Source organism: Bufo gargarizans, chromosome 2, assembly GCF_014858855.1.
Source record: "Bufo gargarizans isolate SCDJY-AF-19 chromosome 2, ASM1485885v1, whole genome shotgun sequence".
NCBI lineage: Eukaryota > Metazoa > Chordata > Amphibia > Anura > Bufonidae > Bufo > Bufo gargarizans.
In genome coordinates, this window is record NC_058081.1 from 91357827 (window position 1) to 91372248 (window position 14422).

The 14422-nt window shown below is 45.5% G+C and overlaps 1 protein-coding gene across 1 annotated transcript in view; it reads left to right on the forward strand.

Annotated features, from left to right (window-relative positions):
* The window catches only part of LOC122927445 (nucleolysin TIA-1), a 29329-nt gene extending 15343 nt beyond the window's left edge, over positions 1 to 13986 (forward strand). Inside the window, exons 6-13 of the mRNA XM_044279291.1 lie at positions 3599 to 3686; positions 4552 to 4627; positions 4756 to 4864; positions 6127 to 6222; positions 6303 to 6387; positions 10782 to 10905; positions 11472 to 11617; positions 12798 to 13986. Coding sequence (XP_044135226.1) covers positions 3599 to 3686; positions 4552 to 4627; positions 4756 to 4864; positions 6127 to 6222; positions 6303 to 6387; positions 10782 to 10905; positions 11472 to 11617; positions 12798 to 12924 — 851 coding nt within the window. The 3' untranslated portion in view covers positions 12925 to 13986. The remainder of the gene's footprint in view (positions 1 to 3598; positions 3687 to 4551; positions 4628 to 4755; positions 4865 to 6126; positions 6223 to 6302; positions 6388 to 10781; positions 10906 to 11471; positions 11618 to 12797) is intronic.
* The last annotated feature ends 436 nt before the right edge of the window (positions 13987 to 14422 follow it).

Below are 14422 nucleotides of genomic sequence, written 5' to 3' on the forward strand. Positions count from 1 at the left end.
TATTCATGATCATAATCTCTTACAAGGAGAGGAGGATGAGACTCCTCTTTAGGTCAGTGTTGTGAAGTAACTTGGCATCCATTTTACGTCTCCTAATGATTTCTCCGTAGACCAGGGATCAGCAACCTCTGGCACTCCAGCTGTTCTGAAACTAAACCCCAAGAATCCTCCTTTCACTTATATGGGAGAGCAGACGAGTAAGTGTGCATGCTGGGAGTTGTAGTTTTACAGCAGCTGGAGTGCCAAAGGTTGCTGATCCCTGCTCTGGACAAAACAAGCAATAAAAACAAATGAAAGTTATTTGGGAATATATATTTATAATAAAGTATTTTCAGTAATTTTATTTTCGTAATTTCTGGAGAACCCCTTTTAAGGCCTCTTTCACACTACAGTATTTTGCGTTCCGTATACGGTCCGTTTTTTGCGTTCCGTATACGGAACCATTCATTTCAATGGTTCCGCAAAAAAACGGAATGTGTTCCGTATGCATTCCGTTTCCGTATTTCCTGTTTTTTCCGTTCCGTTGAAAAGATAGAACATGTCCTATATTTGGCCGCAAATCACAGTCCGTGGCTCCATTCAAGTCAATGGGTCCGCAAAAAAAACGGAACACATACGGAAATGCATCTGTATGTCTTCCGTTTCCGTTCCGTTTTTTGCGGAACCATCTATTGAAAATGTTATGCCCAGACCAATTTTTTATATGAAATTACTGTATACTGTATTTGCCATACGGAAAAACGGAACAACGGAACGGAAACGGAACCACAACGGAAGCAAAAAACGGAACAACGGATCCGTGAAAAACGGAACGCAAAACACTGAATTCAACATACTGTAGTGTGAAAGAGGCCTAAGGCACATTGGTTTTACTGCTCTCCTCCCCTTGTTCCCAAAGCAAGTTTCCAGTTGCAGTCGTGAAAATGTCAGGACACTACATGCAATTATTTTTTATTTGGCTAGACCGTATTAAAGCACAGTTATGATCAGCATGACTGCATTGTTTGAGTAAGGGCCTTTTTATGCTAGGACACAAGTAGGCAATGATCAGCAGTCATCCGCTCTGTATGAGGGTTAATGTTTGTTACTGCCATTGTTTGCCCCCAGACATTTCCATTTTTTGTCAGCAGCACATCCCTGTATCTGCAAAGCAATCTGATCATGCCACCAAACCAGCTTGCTATTTAGTTGATAGTGGCACATTTACACAATGCAAAAGGGCCCTTTAGTCTCCTGTAATATTAGAAGCTCAGGCTAATGCTCTGTCCCTCCCTCATGCTTTATACAGAAGCTCTGCTTTTTCAAATTGCTGTGTATAAGCATAGGTTCACCAGGAAGTCCGTACCTTAGGGATGTCAAACTTGTGGCCCGCCAGCTGTTGCAAAACTACAACTCCCAGCATGCCCTGATAGCTGTAGACTGTCTGGGCATGATGGAAGTTTAGTTTTGGACCAGCTGGAGGGCCAGGATTTTGACATCCCTGCAGTACACTGAGAGCTGGTTTCAGATACTGCAAGAAGAGAATGATTATTCACTCCAATAAAGATTATCATGTTCTACTAATTGAATACGAAGACAAATAATCCTGGGGATTTGCAGCTTCACCTTTTTAAGACCCATTAATGTATTGTTTCTCTCAGTCCTCTGTTCGCCTCCTATGGGCTTTCCCACACAGGACCTTTATCGCCCATCCACATGTCTGATTGTTAGGGGCCACCACAGCTCCATTCAGCGCCTGTGAGACTGGTGGAATAGAGTAGCAGGGTGCGTGCCTAACCATCGCTCCATTTAAATTTCTAGTCATTGTGGTCATGCTGGGGATTAGGACCTCCATTCTAGTGTCAGGTGGCCCCCCACATTCAGACGTGTGAGGAAATCTGATGGGCAATAAAATACCCAATACCCTTATTCTGAATGGAGAGAGCTTGCCATAATTCATCCAGTGTCACCGATTTCTACATTCAGATAATGCAGGCACTGCTACTGGTAATACTAGGCTGATGCCCTCCACTGCAAAAATCCCTATTTTAAAGGGGTTGTGTATGTGGATTTATATATATATATTTTTTTTTTTTTCCTTTTAATCCCCCTCCCCCCTTCCTCAGCCAGCAGTATCTGTGGAGAAATCTTCCTGCATGGACAGGGTCACGTTCTCCACTGAAGCCAATGACTGGCTTTAGAGGAGATATGTCATGGCAGGGTCATGTGCCACTTGGGTACACCTCGCTGCTGAGGGCAGTCATTGGCTGCCGCGGCTCATGTGACCCCCATCTGTGCAGAATTTGACAGACTGGGACCTGATGCCTAGTAGGGAGAGAGCCCCGAGATGGAATGATGAGGAGCATGCAAGTACGGACTAATCCGTAGATACTGCTCGGGAGGGGATGAAATGAAAGGGGTTGTCCTGCCTTATGTATACCGATGACCTATTGTCAGGATAGGGTCATCAATATCAGATCGGCAGGGTCAGCTGTTTAAAAAGGTGGCGGTGCTCTATGTGATCGCTGCTTCCTCTTTATTAGGCCTCGCAAACGGGCGTTCAGTTTTTTTGCGGTCCGCAAACCGTGGATCTGCAAAAAACGCAAGCCACATGTGTGCCTTCCGCAATTCACGGAACGGGCGGCCCATTGTAGAAATGCCTATTCTTGCGGAGCGACGGAACGGAGCAAAGTATGCGGACAGCACACGGAGTGCTGTCCTCATTTTTTTTTTTTGCGGCCCCATTGAAGTGAATGGGTCTGCACCCGAGCCGCCCTGAACTACGGTCGTGTGTGTGAGGCCTTAAACTGCACATCATCTTGGAAGAGTACTTGCTCCATTTAGTTGTAATTACATTCTGCTGCTGCTTGAGAGAAGACTGTGTAGTCAAAGTGGCGGTCACATGAACCGCCGCCGCCTCCTTTTTAAACAGCTGTCGGGCCCCCACCAATCCGATATTGATGACCTATCCTGATGATAGGTCATCAATATATATGGCAGGACAATCCCTTAAAAAAATAATAATAATAATCTTGGGCACCCCTTTAAGAGATTTTAAGTAAATGTTTTATTGGTTTATTGCTTGTGGTACATTTCCCTAATACACAAACCTAGTTTCGCCTTTGGGGAACCTCTTCAGTGTTGGCATCCATTAGAGAAATAGTAATCGGTTACCATGTTCATTCCTTCTGTTTCAAGGTGCAGCCATCATATTTGGTCTCCTTCATGACGCCACTCACAGCACTAGTCCTATAAATGGCCTTTGAGTCCACCAGACCTTACTCCATACTCTGTGGACGTTGAGCTCCTTGCACTAGCTGCACAGTATCTGCCCCTGCATAGACCTTCTCACAAAGCACACACCTGTACCTGTGGGGCCTTATCTTCTCTCGTCCTCCTTGTAACAACTTGTGTTGGGGCTGTGGTTAGTAAAGAGTGCTAAAACCGGTATCTGTTTTGGGGCTAATATTGTGCTATTGTGCAGTTTCTCACTGGCGCCATCTTCTGTCATATTGTACTAATGAGCGATCAGTTGAATAGATGTGTGATTTGTCAGATTTGTAAATGTGAACTGTTGTTTTCCCCTTTCACCCTGTTCCCATCTCCTTCTCCCAACAAGATCATTTCCATGTTTTTGTTGGTGATTTGAGTCCAGAGATAACAACCGATGACATAAAAGCTGCATTTGGACCTTTTGGGAGAATATCGTAAGTAAAAAAAAAAAATAAAGAATAAAACACCCGACTCTTCAGCCTTTGCTGTGTCACTTGAATCTCCTGTAGTTACATACTGCGTTCTCCAAAACCAATACATTTTCAGTATTGCATTTTTATTTTCTTACTGTTAACTGCCTTTTAATATTTAATTTCTCAAAATTTACAGCTGGCCACAGACCAAAAAGGGGGTTAACGCATTCACCTGAGAATTCAGTTAACAGGCCACGTATGCCCTTTTTTTTAATTCCTATTTTTTTTACATATATATATAATTTTTCCTATTTTCCGTTTTATTTTTATTTCCATTCAGTAATTTAGAATGTGTTTGCAATGACCAGGATGAAAATTGCATGGTTTAACTTTTTCACAGCTGGCGTGGTCTGCAAAGCACCAGTTGTTGCAGGTCCCTTCTGCACTGAAAGAGTTAAAGTGGAAGTCATTGACTCCCGAGGTGTACAGCTAGGCGTAGGATAAGAGGCCCAGTTTTCAGCCGCTTGCTTTAGCCCATGCTTGATGTGGAAGTAGCCATGTTGTGAGTGGGATCAGCTGTAGTATGTGTTAATGTGTTTCGGTTTTCAGACCTGGTTAATTTGCATGTCCACCTGATGACGAGTCATTTTACCCCCTTCCTCTTGCTTTGATTAGAAGCCTTTTAGTCTTAGCTCCCACTGAGAGATTTAAGGGGACCGCTTACCAGTTTTTCGTTTGCTAGCGCTTCCTCCTTTTTGGCTTTGTAATAGAAGATGGAAGAGTAATTTGGGGGGCACTGTGTGGTCTGTTGTCATTTTGCTTCCCTTTATCTGTACCTGTTTCGATGGTTAGGATTTTATGGGTAAACGGCAGGTGTTTATTTCAGGGATGCTCGGGTAGTCAAGGACATGACGACAGGAAAATCTAAAGGCTATGGCTTTGTGTCCTTCTTCAATAAATGGGTAAGTTGTGTGTATTTATTTTTTTATTTTATTTTTTAACCTTATTTTATATCCGATTATTCCATGGGTTGTTGATGCAGAGCCGAGAACCAAAATCACGACTGCCCTATTTTATGCGTTGTCCACAGGATGCAGAAAACGCCATTGCACAGATGGGAGGGCAGTGGCTCGGAGGTCGACAGATCAGAACTAACTGGGCCACAAGAAAACCACCAGCTCCAAAAAGCACCTATGAATGTAAGCATACAAAGTGGTCTTCTTGCTTAAAGGGGTTCTCCAGGCTTGTTGGCAAATCAGTCCTTTGTTCTGTCTCGTGGAAGAAAGATAGTTTAGTTAGTACTTACTCTTCTGTCGCACCGCCATCTCTGCTGCATTCACAGGCTGCGGGCTGTTCCACTCGCATCCAGACTTGATGGGTGTCCTTCTTTTCTTGTTCAGCTGCATTTACTATTGCAGCTGGACAGGAAAAGAAAGGCGCACATTTGGTCAGGCCCCGAGCAGTGCAGCCTGTGTGAGTGCAGTGGACACCAATTTTGCTGGGGGTCTGAGCATCGTAGGGCAATCGGGGAATCCGTTCACATGATCCCCAACAATCAGACACTTTAAAGGGATTATCCTGGAAAAGATAATGATCACTTAACCTCAGGATAGGTCATCATTATCACTTTAGCGTGGGTCCAAGTCCTGGCATCTCTGCCGATCAGCTGTTTTTAGGAAGCCTTACCGGAGCTCTGGTGAACAATGCAGGCTCTTGGCAGCTTTCCAAGGGCAGCGTCGTACATCGTATAGTGGCAGTGCCTGGTATTGCATCTCGGGCCCCATTGACTTGAATAGGACTGAGATGCAACTATGTGACTGATGTACAGCGATGGCTTCTAAAATGTCACATCTGTGAATCCTAATTGTATTCACTCCCGTGAATAGAAGGCAGTTTTATATAAATATATATTGCACGGAGATGTTAAATATTGGTCTGCTGACCAATAATGATATAATTAAACTCTTTAGGTACACACGTAGTTTATATAACCCTATTGTAAGGTTGATAAAAAATGATGCAGTATTCAGCCTGCGCTCACAGTGGCGTCCCACCTGTCTTAGAGTTGTCAGCTGCTTCAGCGTGATGGTCATGGACGGTTGTCTCTGCGGTATGTTCCTCCAATGTCCCGCTGTCTCTTATGAGAAGTCTCCGGCTGCTGCAATTGTTTGTGTGACGTCTCCGATTCAGGAGATTCAAGTCACTGCGTCCCATGTGTGTGAAATAGGAGATAAAGCGGGTATCTATTGTAATAGACCTTGTATAGATGAATGTCCATAAGAGAAGTAGATTAGAGGGTATAGGTCCATCAGCTGATGTGCGGGTCTCCTGTAATCAGACGCGTTTCGGGGTCTATTCCTGGCCCCTTCCTCAGTGGTAACTGAGTCATAAATATATTTTCTTGTATAACACCTTTAATACTCTGTATTTAAAATGAAAATATATATTTTTTCCGTTTTAGCCAATACAAAGCAGTTGTCATATGAAGAAGTGGTGAACCAGTCCAGCCCCAGCAACTGCACCGTGTACTGTGGAGGCGTTACATCCGGGCTAACAGGTACGCTCGCTCATTATCATTCCTGGTTTATATAGTCTGTGTGAGAAGTCCATGTTTCTAACTTTGTGTCTCTGCCCTAGAACAACTCATGCGTCAGACCTTCTCTCCTTTTGGCCAAATAATGGAAGTTCGTGTCTTCCCAGATAAAGGGTACTCGTTTGTAAGGTATGTTCAGGCACTTAGTTGTTTGTTCCTTAAAGGAGTTCTCCGGGAAGCCTCTGAAATGTTTGTTCCTTAAAGGAGTTCTCCGGGAAGCCTCTGAAATAGAAGGGGGAAAAAAAAAGCTTACAGTCCCTTCACTGAGGTCTTGGTGATTGTCCTATAACATTATTCTGTTGATTCTGAATTCATCAGGTCCAGTTCTATCCAATAGTAATTGGTGAGGCTGTGAGAGTTGCCTTATGATGCAATGACTTTTGTTACATGCATGTATGCCTACTTACAGTTCTGTGACACTGCTATTGCTTGTTAGTATTATAATTAAGTGGGTCCCATGAATTCATGGTTCAATTGTGGCTCATAGGAACAGCAATTTACTATGTATGCATAGGAATAATCTGCAGAAAAGGCGTGAACTAGGCATGCATTCTCAGGTCTGCTGTCAGCAAGCTTGCCAACGCCCCAGAGTTTAGAGGGTTATTCCCATCTTATACAGCAATGGCGTGTCGCTAGGGTATGCCAGGAGTGCTTGGAGATCCCAGCTATGAGCCTGCAGAATTGTGAGTGCGACTCTGAATGATGATGATGATCAGGGCTTTATTTAAAGGGGTATTCCAGGGCCTGTTGTTAGAATACAGTCCACATATGGATGCATTTCAGACACGGGGTTCAATTTAAAAGCAACAATCTCTCATAACCTGTGATTTGTTCCAAAAATCTGGAATGCATCCATATGTCTCACATTATCGGCAATCGCTATGTAGAGATCTGCATATGGAACAGCATATATATGTGTACTCCTCTGTGCCATGGAGTCATGTCTGTATTTATATTGATAAAACTATAATATCATATTATTCAGTATATATTAGTTCTTTAAATTGTGACTCGGACCATGTTATTTATAAGACTGCATGGCATGTTATAAATCATATAGGCTACGCATTAGGGTCCATTCACACATCCGTTTGTGTTTTCTCGCCTATTTTCCTTGGGGGACAACGGAGACCTTGGGTATAGCTCAGCTCCCTAGGAGGCGTGGCACTAAGTGAAAACTGTTAAGCCCCTCCTCCAGCAGCTATCCCCTCAGCCTGGAGAGAGAGACTGCCAGTTTTTGCTTAGTGTCCAAGGAGGCAAGACACTCCCTGCTCTGCAGGGCTGTTTTCTCCTTGTTTAAATTTAGATTTTTTTTCTTTTTTCTTAGTCTGGAAAACAATCAGGGACAACAGACGCAATAGGCCTCTCCGTTTCTCCTGGGGTTGAGCTGCGCCAGTGCCAGTCACCCGCACTGCTGCCTCCCCCACAGAAGGCAAGGTGGACCAGGGCAGCCTAGCTCCCCTGCATCCCGCCTGCACAAGGGTCGCCGGCATGCCAAGTCCCTCTTCCAGCGTCCTGCCACTATGGTGCCAGTAGCTGAAGGGGTGACCCTGCCGGAACGGACCTAGGGTGAAAACGGCTGATGGTGAGAGAGTGGCTTCTCCAGCCATACGCCCCCCTCCCTCTGGCCTTCTACCTCCATTGGGACCATGGCGGTCACCTCACCACTCCTCCGCAGCAGCCATGATATAGCCGCTCTGCCTCCTTTCCCTGCGGCAGGGCCGAGAGGCTCGCGCCAGGCTGCCCCAGACCCTCCTCTGCATCGGCCATCTCCATGGCGTTCTAGGCGGAATACCGCCCCTGCTTGGGAGATTCACAAGCTCCCGGTCGCCTGACTCTTCCGGCCGCGGGGTGAGCTCCCGCGGCCGGCATGTACATGCGGACGCCTTCGCGCCGCTCCTGGCCCCGTGCGACCGTCGGTACTTCCCAGCCGGCCGGGCTCCACAAATTTAGGCCCCCGGCTTAGCGGCCTACTAGGCCGCAATTTCGGCTCTTCTCCGGGCCCATGATTCTTCCGGCCCGCGGGGTGGGCACCCGCGGCCGGCATGTACATGCGGACCCACTCCTCCTTTTGGTTGGAGGGTTATGCCGGCGTCTGCCCCGACTGCTTCTTCTCGCCGGCTCTGTTTTGCTCCTGCTCAGGGCATATCCCTCCGATGTGGCTTCTGCCCTGGTCAGGTTTCATAGGCTGTTCCTTCACAACCCTCTTTCAGGAGAGTATGGTTGTTGTCTTGGATGGTTCCAGAGTTCCTGTTGCAACCTCGGACCGTCTGCCTCGTTCACACTAGCTGTACTGGCCGTGTGCCCACTTACCGTACCTGCCGCGTTCTGTCCTCACGCTTGTGGCAGATTGCGTTTTTCCGTTCTAGGAAGGGGTCCTGCTGTAAACTTACCTTTTCGGTAAGTTGACCCCCAGGCTTGAATCTGGGTCTCTACAGTGGTAACGGTAGTGCTTCCGGCACTTAACTTCTATTCCTTGCCATATTGGCCTTAACTGGTAGGCCGTAGCCTCTCACTCCCTGTACTGGTAATCGGTTCGCTCGGGTCTGAGGTAGTGATGTTTGGTTGTCTCTGCCTTACCTGCCGTTTTTTTGTTCTGCGACTGCTATCTTCCTGTTGTACTGGGGGTAGCTGCATTGCGTTCTACAGCAAGGCCATCCTCATCCCTTTCTGCTGTTGTCCCTGCTTGAGGACTACTCTTCGGTCAATTATTATTCTTAAACCTCCCTCAAAGGAATGGTAGAACCCCTTCCTCCGGTGGCACCATCGACATGGACTTTAGCCTGACTTGTCCTGGCATCTGTTGGCTACTGGACGGACCCCTTCGGTTCCTTCCGTCCGCTCTTCTGTTCCCCCACTCCAGGTGGCTACGGGACGGAGTTGCTAGTGGGCCGATGAACCAGCTTTGACGGACTCTTCCGCCCGTGCTACTGGTCTGCGCCTGTTCATGTGCTTCGTCCAGGGTCTATTATCAGTCTTGGAAATCTTACCTGCTGTTCTGTGGGAAGCTGGGCGTTCCCCCACTCCGCCTTTCTCCTGTCCGGACTGGGACTCTGTTCCTTGAATGGTCAAGTGTCGGCGCTATCCATCCTCCTCTCCATGGGGTGGCTCCTCTGTACCGTCCTGGGAACTAAATACTGTGCTCTTGGCGCTCCAAGCTTCCCCCTTCGAGCCGTTATAGACGATCTCTCTACTCCTCTGTCCACGGCTGTTCTCCATCCTGTTCCTTTCTTCCTTCTGACGGTGGTATCTGCCTTTCATTTCAACGAGGCCACCGTCCTCTCCTCCCCTTCCCACCCCTGGGAACGGACACTGCTGCTTGGACGTTGTTCGGGTCTTGAAGATTTACTTGGAGATCACAGACTCCTTTCGGCGCTCTGACTTTTTGTGGTAATGGAAGGTCTGCGCATGGGGTTGCTGGCCACCAAGTTGGTTTTCGCCCTCTTCATCAATTGGCTATTGCTGAGGTTACCGCACTAGGGGCAAGGTTCTGTCTTTCGGTGTCGCCGCTCGTTCCACCAGAGCGGTCGGTGTCTCTTGGGCCGGAGACATTGGGCTTCGGCCGAACATTTGTGCACGGCGGCCACTGGTCTTTCTCGCATGCCTTTACCAAGTTCTACAGGGTGCATACTCGTGCCTCGGCGGATGCTGCCTTGGGCCGCCTGTTTTTTGCAGGCGGTGGTTCTTTGATGCCTACGGGTGCTTCGCCTTGGAGCTGTGGTCCCTCCCCTCTTGGACTGCTCTCAGACGTCCCATGGTCTCCTGTGTCCCCCAAGTAAAATGGGCGCGAAAACGAGATTTTTGTATAACTTACCAGTAAAATCTTTCTCGCTCTTCCTTGGGGGACACATCACCCACCCATTCATTTGTTTTTAATATACGGTTAGACTTGGTTTACCCCGTTGGATAGTTGGCTGGTTGGTTCCACATTGTTGGTCATTGCCTTTTCTCACTACTTGGACACACAACTGACTGTCTCTCTCTCCAGGAAGAGGGTATAGCTGCTGGAGGAGGGGCTTAACAGTTTTCACTTAGTGTCACGCCTCCTAGGGAGCTGAGCTATACCCATGGTCTCCTGTGTCCCCAAGGAAGAGCGAGAAAGAGATTTTACTGGTAAGTTATACAAAAACTCGTTTTGCGAATCCGCAAAACGCGGACCGCACTTATTGCTGGCACTTAATAGAAAATGCCTATTTTTGTCTGCAATTGTGGACAAGAATAGAACATATTCTATATTTTTTTTTTTTTTTTTTTTTTTTTCGGGATTAGAATTGCGGACCCGGACTCTATTTTTGTTCTCGCTTGAATTTTTTGAAAATCACAGGTGAGGAGTTCTTGTTGCTTTTAAAGTGGGTTTGAAACATGTAGGTAGATGGGCTGTATCTCTGGCTTTTAGGGATTCTGAATAAAGCTGATGAATGTTAAGGCCACCAATATTAATACCCTGATATACCCCTGTAAATATGTTTGTTAGATTTTTGTTGATTCTGGGCAGTATCCTGATTACATTTTTGTATCTGTAGGTTCAATGCTCATGAAAGTGCTGCTCATGCCATAGTCAGTGTGAATGGCACTACTATTGAAGGTCACGTGGTAAAATGTTACTGGGGCAAAGAGACACCGGACATGCTTAATACTGTGCAGCAGGTAAGAAAGGAAAGAGACTTAATTCTTCACTTGATTTTATGCCGATTGTGTCAGCGCTATGGCGAGATGTGGCAGTGTACCTGTGCGATGGAGGCAGTGGTGCAGTGCTTTTCTCCCCCTGACTAACACAACGGCATCATTGCTGGGTGATATTTTGGGGTGCCAGAGACCACCAGTGGGTTCTGCATGTCATGGGGGATGTACATTAACAAGCTGCCATGTTCTAGTGAATTGGTTCCAGCATTAGGCCCCATGCACACGGCCGTTGTTCACAGCCGTGTGCGGGCCGTGGAACTATACCAGTGTATTACTGTACTGTGCCGGCAGCAGAGAGCGCACGGCGTCATAGCAACCAGTGACGCCGTGCGCTCCTGCTCTCAGGAGGGATCCAGGCCGCGGTTCCACGGCCCGCACACGGCTGTGAACAACGGCCGTGTGCATGGGGCCTTAGTCTATTTTTCTTGTATGTCAGTTTTCTGGACCAGGCTAATTTACTGTGTTTTTTTTTTTGTTTTGTTTTTTTCTTTTTTTCTTGTCTGTCTTTCTGTTCTCTGTTATGGCCACAGCAAAGCCAAATAAGCTTTCCTCCACCCTATGGACAGTGGGGGCAGTGGTATGGAGGTGCCCAGCAAATAGGCCAGTATATGCCCAATGGTTGGCAGGTACCTGCATATGGAGTATATGGCCAAGCATGGAATCAGCAGGGATTTAGGTAAGTGATTATGCAACATGCTTTTTGCATCCTCTGCCTGGCAGGAGCTGTCTGATCTCTTCTGCCTGGAGAGATGCAGCTTAATACTGTGGATGAATATCCAGCTCCATGCACTGGCTGAAATTTCCCAGCTGTAGATGCACTCCTGTGAGCATGTCCTGTGGTCCTTTCTTTTTAGCAAACTTTTTATTTCCACAGTCTTGAACATATCTTTCAGAGGAGTTTTCCAGATTTGATTATTGATGACCTATCTGCAGGATAGGTCATCAGTTTGTGATTGCAGGGTTCGACTGCTGGGGCCCATGGCGATCAGCTGTTTGGGAAGGCCTTGATGCTCGGGTGAGCACCGCTTCTGCTTTGTAGGCCTGCACGTGACGTCCATTAGTTAAATGGTTCCTGTGCAGCTCAGTCCCATTCAAGTGAATTGGGATGAGCTGCAGTACCAAGCACAGCCACGATACAGTGTACAGCGTTGTACTTGGTATTCTGTGGAGAGGGCGCAGCAGTAGTGCAATGGGCTCAGTCCCTTTAAAATGTTGTTCAGTGGAGATGCTTGGAGTAACAACCACGTATGAAATGTTGAAGACCTTTCTTGAAGATAATTCCCCAAATACCCCTTTTTAAATGGCTTCTCTGCTTTATTTATATTGAGGGCCTATCCTCAGGATAGATCCTCAATATCAGATCAGTAATTATAACCTAAGCCTTCCCTTTCACTTCTATAAGACGTCTATGTAGTTATTCACTTGAACATGAAGGAGCCATCCCATTAAAGTGATTGGGATGGCTTCTTGTAATTACACCTGCTCACCGCTGCGGTTGCTACGGCGAGCAGGCAAACAATGAAGAGGTGGCAGGTGCCTTCTATTGAAACAGCTGATAACCGGGGGTGCCAGGAGTCAGATCCCCAGATCCAATATAAAAAAAGTGGACAACCCCTTTAATGATGCTTGTCCCATCTTATTATATACCTTGGGCCTCGTGCATGAGAACACAAGCACCATTTTTCTCCATAGTCAACAGTGAGATCAGCTCCTCTGTTTTATTTTAGAACATGCTTTGGAAATGAAAGCTTGGTCTGGTTTCTTTAAGGAAGACCAACACTTTTTTTTGTTACAGTAGTTTGTTGCCTTGTGTGCGTGTCTTATAACCTTACATGAAATGTCGTTAATGTTTTCAGTCAAACACCATCATCTGCAACAGCATGGATGGGACCAAATTACAGTGTGCAACCTACCCCCGGGCAGAATGGAACCTTGATCACAAACCAAACGGGCTATCGTATGGCTGGATACCAAACACAATGAGCGGAAGGACTCGCACCCCAGCAGTCTGCTGCTGGCCCATTTGTTTACTTTGATACCATTCTGTAATCATGTCAGTGCAGATGTCAGAAACAGAATATTTATTGAAACAGCAGAAAATAACATTTTTTTAATCATGACATTATCACCCACTCGGTTACAACACAAACTACAAAAAAAAAAATATACTAGAAATGCTGGATGTTTGCCAATTTTTGCCTTCCTTTTTTCATTCTTTTAATTTTTTTATATGTATATGTAACTGTTACTTAACCCGATCTCTCTTGAAGAGAACAGCCAAGCCTTGCTAGCCAGATCTTTTTGGCAGTGAAAGGGTTAAGATCCTTTTGAAATAATAAAAATATACAATGCAGGGATCACTGCCATTTTGGGCAGCAAATTGCACAAAGTCTATTTTCTTTTTTCTTTCACTGAAGTAGTGTGCAGTTTTAGAGCGCATTCCTAGTATGATTTGAGATGTATTATAAATTTACCTGTACAAAATTTGTGACGCTGTGTTTGTGAAGGTTATGTTTCTTTCTCCCTTCCAATGAAGCCTTCAATACGAGAAAAACACTTTCATATTGTTCAGATTGTATACACTGTCTAAAATTCTCTACCCCTTTTTGTTTACATTCATGTTAATATTGACCATTTTAATATTGCCCATTTTATTTTTATTATTTTGCCTTTATAAAGTTGCTGAATGATTTTGAGGGCTTCGATCACTCTCAGATTGTACGTATAAAACTTTTTCATTAGGAAAACAAAAATGTGACATGATCTGAGCCTGTATGTGAAAACCAATATCTCCCATGGTTCCAGTTCCATGTTTTCTCCTTTTATTTTATTTTCTTTTTCTTATTTTCTTTTTTTTTTTTTTTTTTTTTCTTCTGTTTTTTGCTGTCAAGAAGGTGCCTAGGAAAAAATCCTCACTGGATTTATTTCTCAAGGATTTTTATCTTCTGTGATAAACAAAAGTTGTTTGGAACGGACGGGAAGTATTATATTCCTGTGTAATTAAATGACTTAAAAAAAAAAAAAAAAAGTGAAATTCTTAATTAACAATCTTGTCATGTTGCATCTTTCTTAAGTGTTTTGACAGATTTGGCATAATGTCCGTATACACTGATTGTTGCATGGCAGTAGCATTATGTTGCTGACGTTAGGCCTCATGTATGTGGCCATGTCCGACGGCGTTTTGTACAGGGCCATAATTGGCCACTCATGAAAGTACTTGGGGCCTTTTCTGTAGCTCTGTATTCATCTAGTTTCACACAGAGGGTGTTTCTATATGAATCGGACAGGGAAAAAAATGGTTTGTCACACACAGGGTGCTGATGGCTGTTAAGACAGCTTGAGCCCTTACAAAGGCCTCCAGGCCTGCCAGCTATGGAGGCCTATAGGGCCCAGCCCACAGGCTAGGTCTCATAGGCAACTGTCAGTGTAAAACTGACAGTTCAAATTCGGTACAATACAGCAGGTATTTTACTGCATTGTA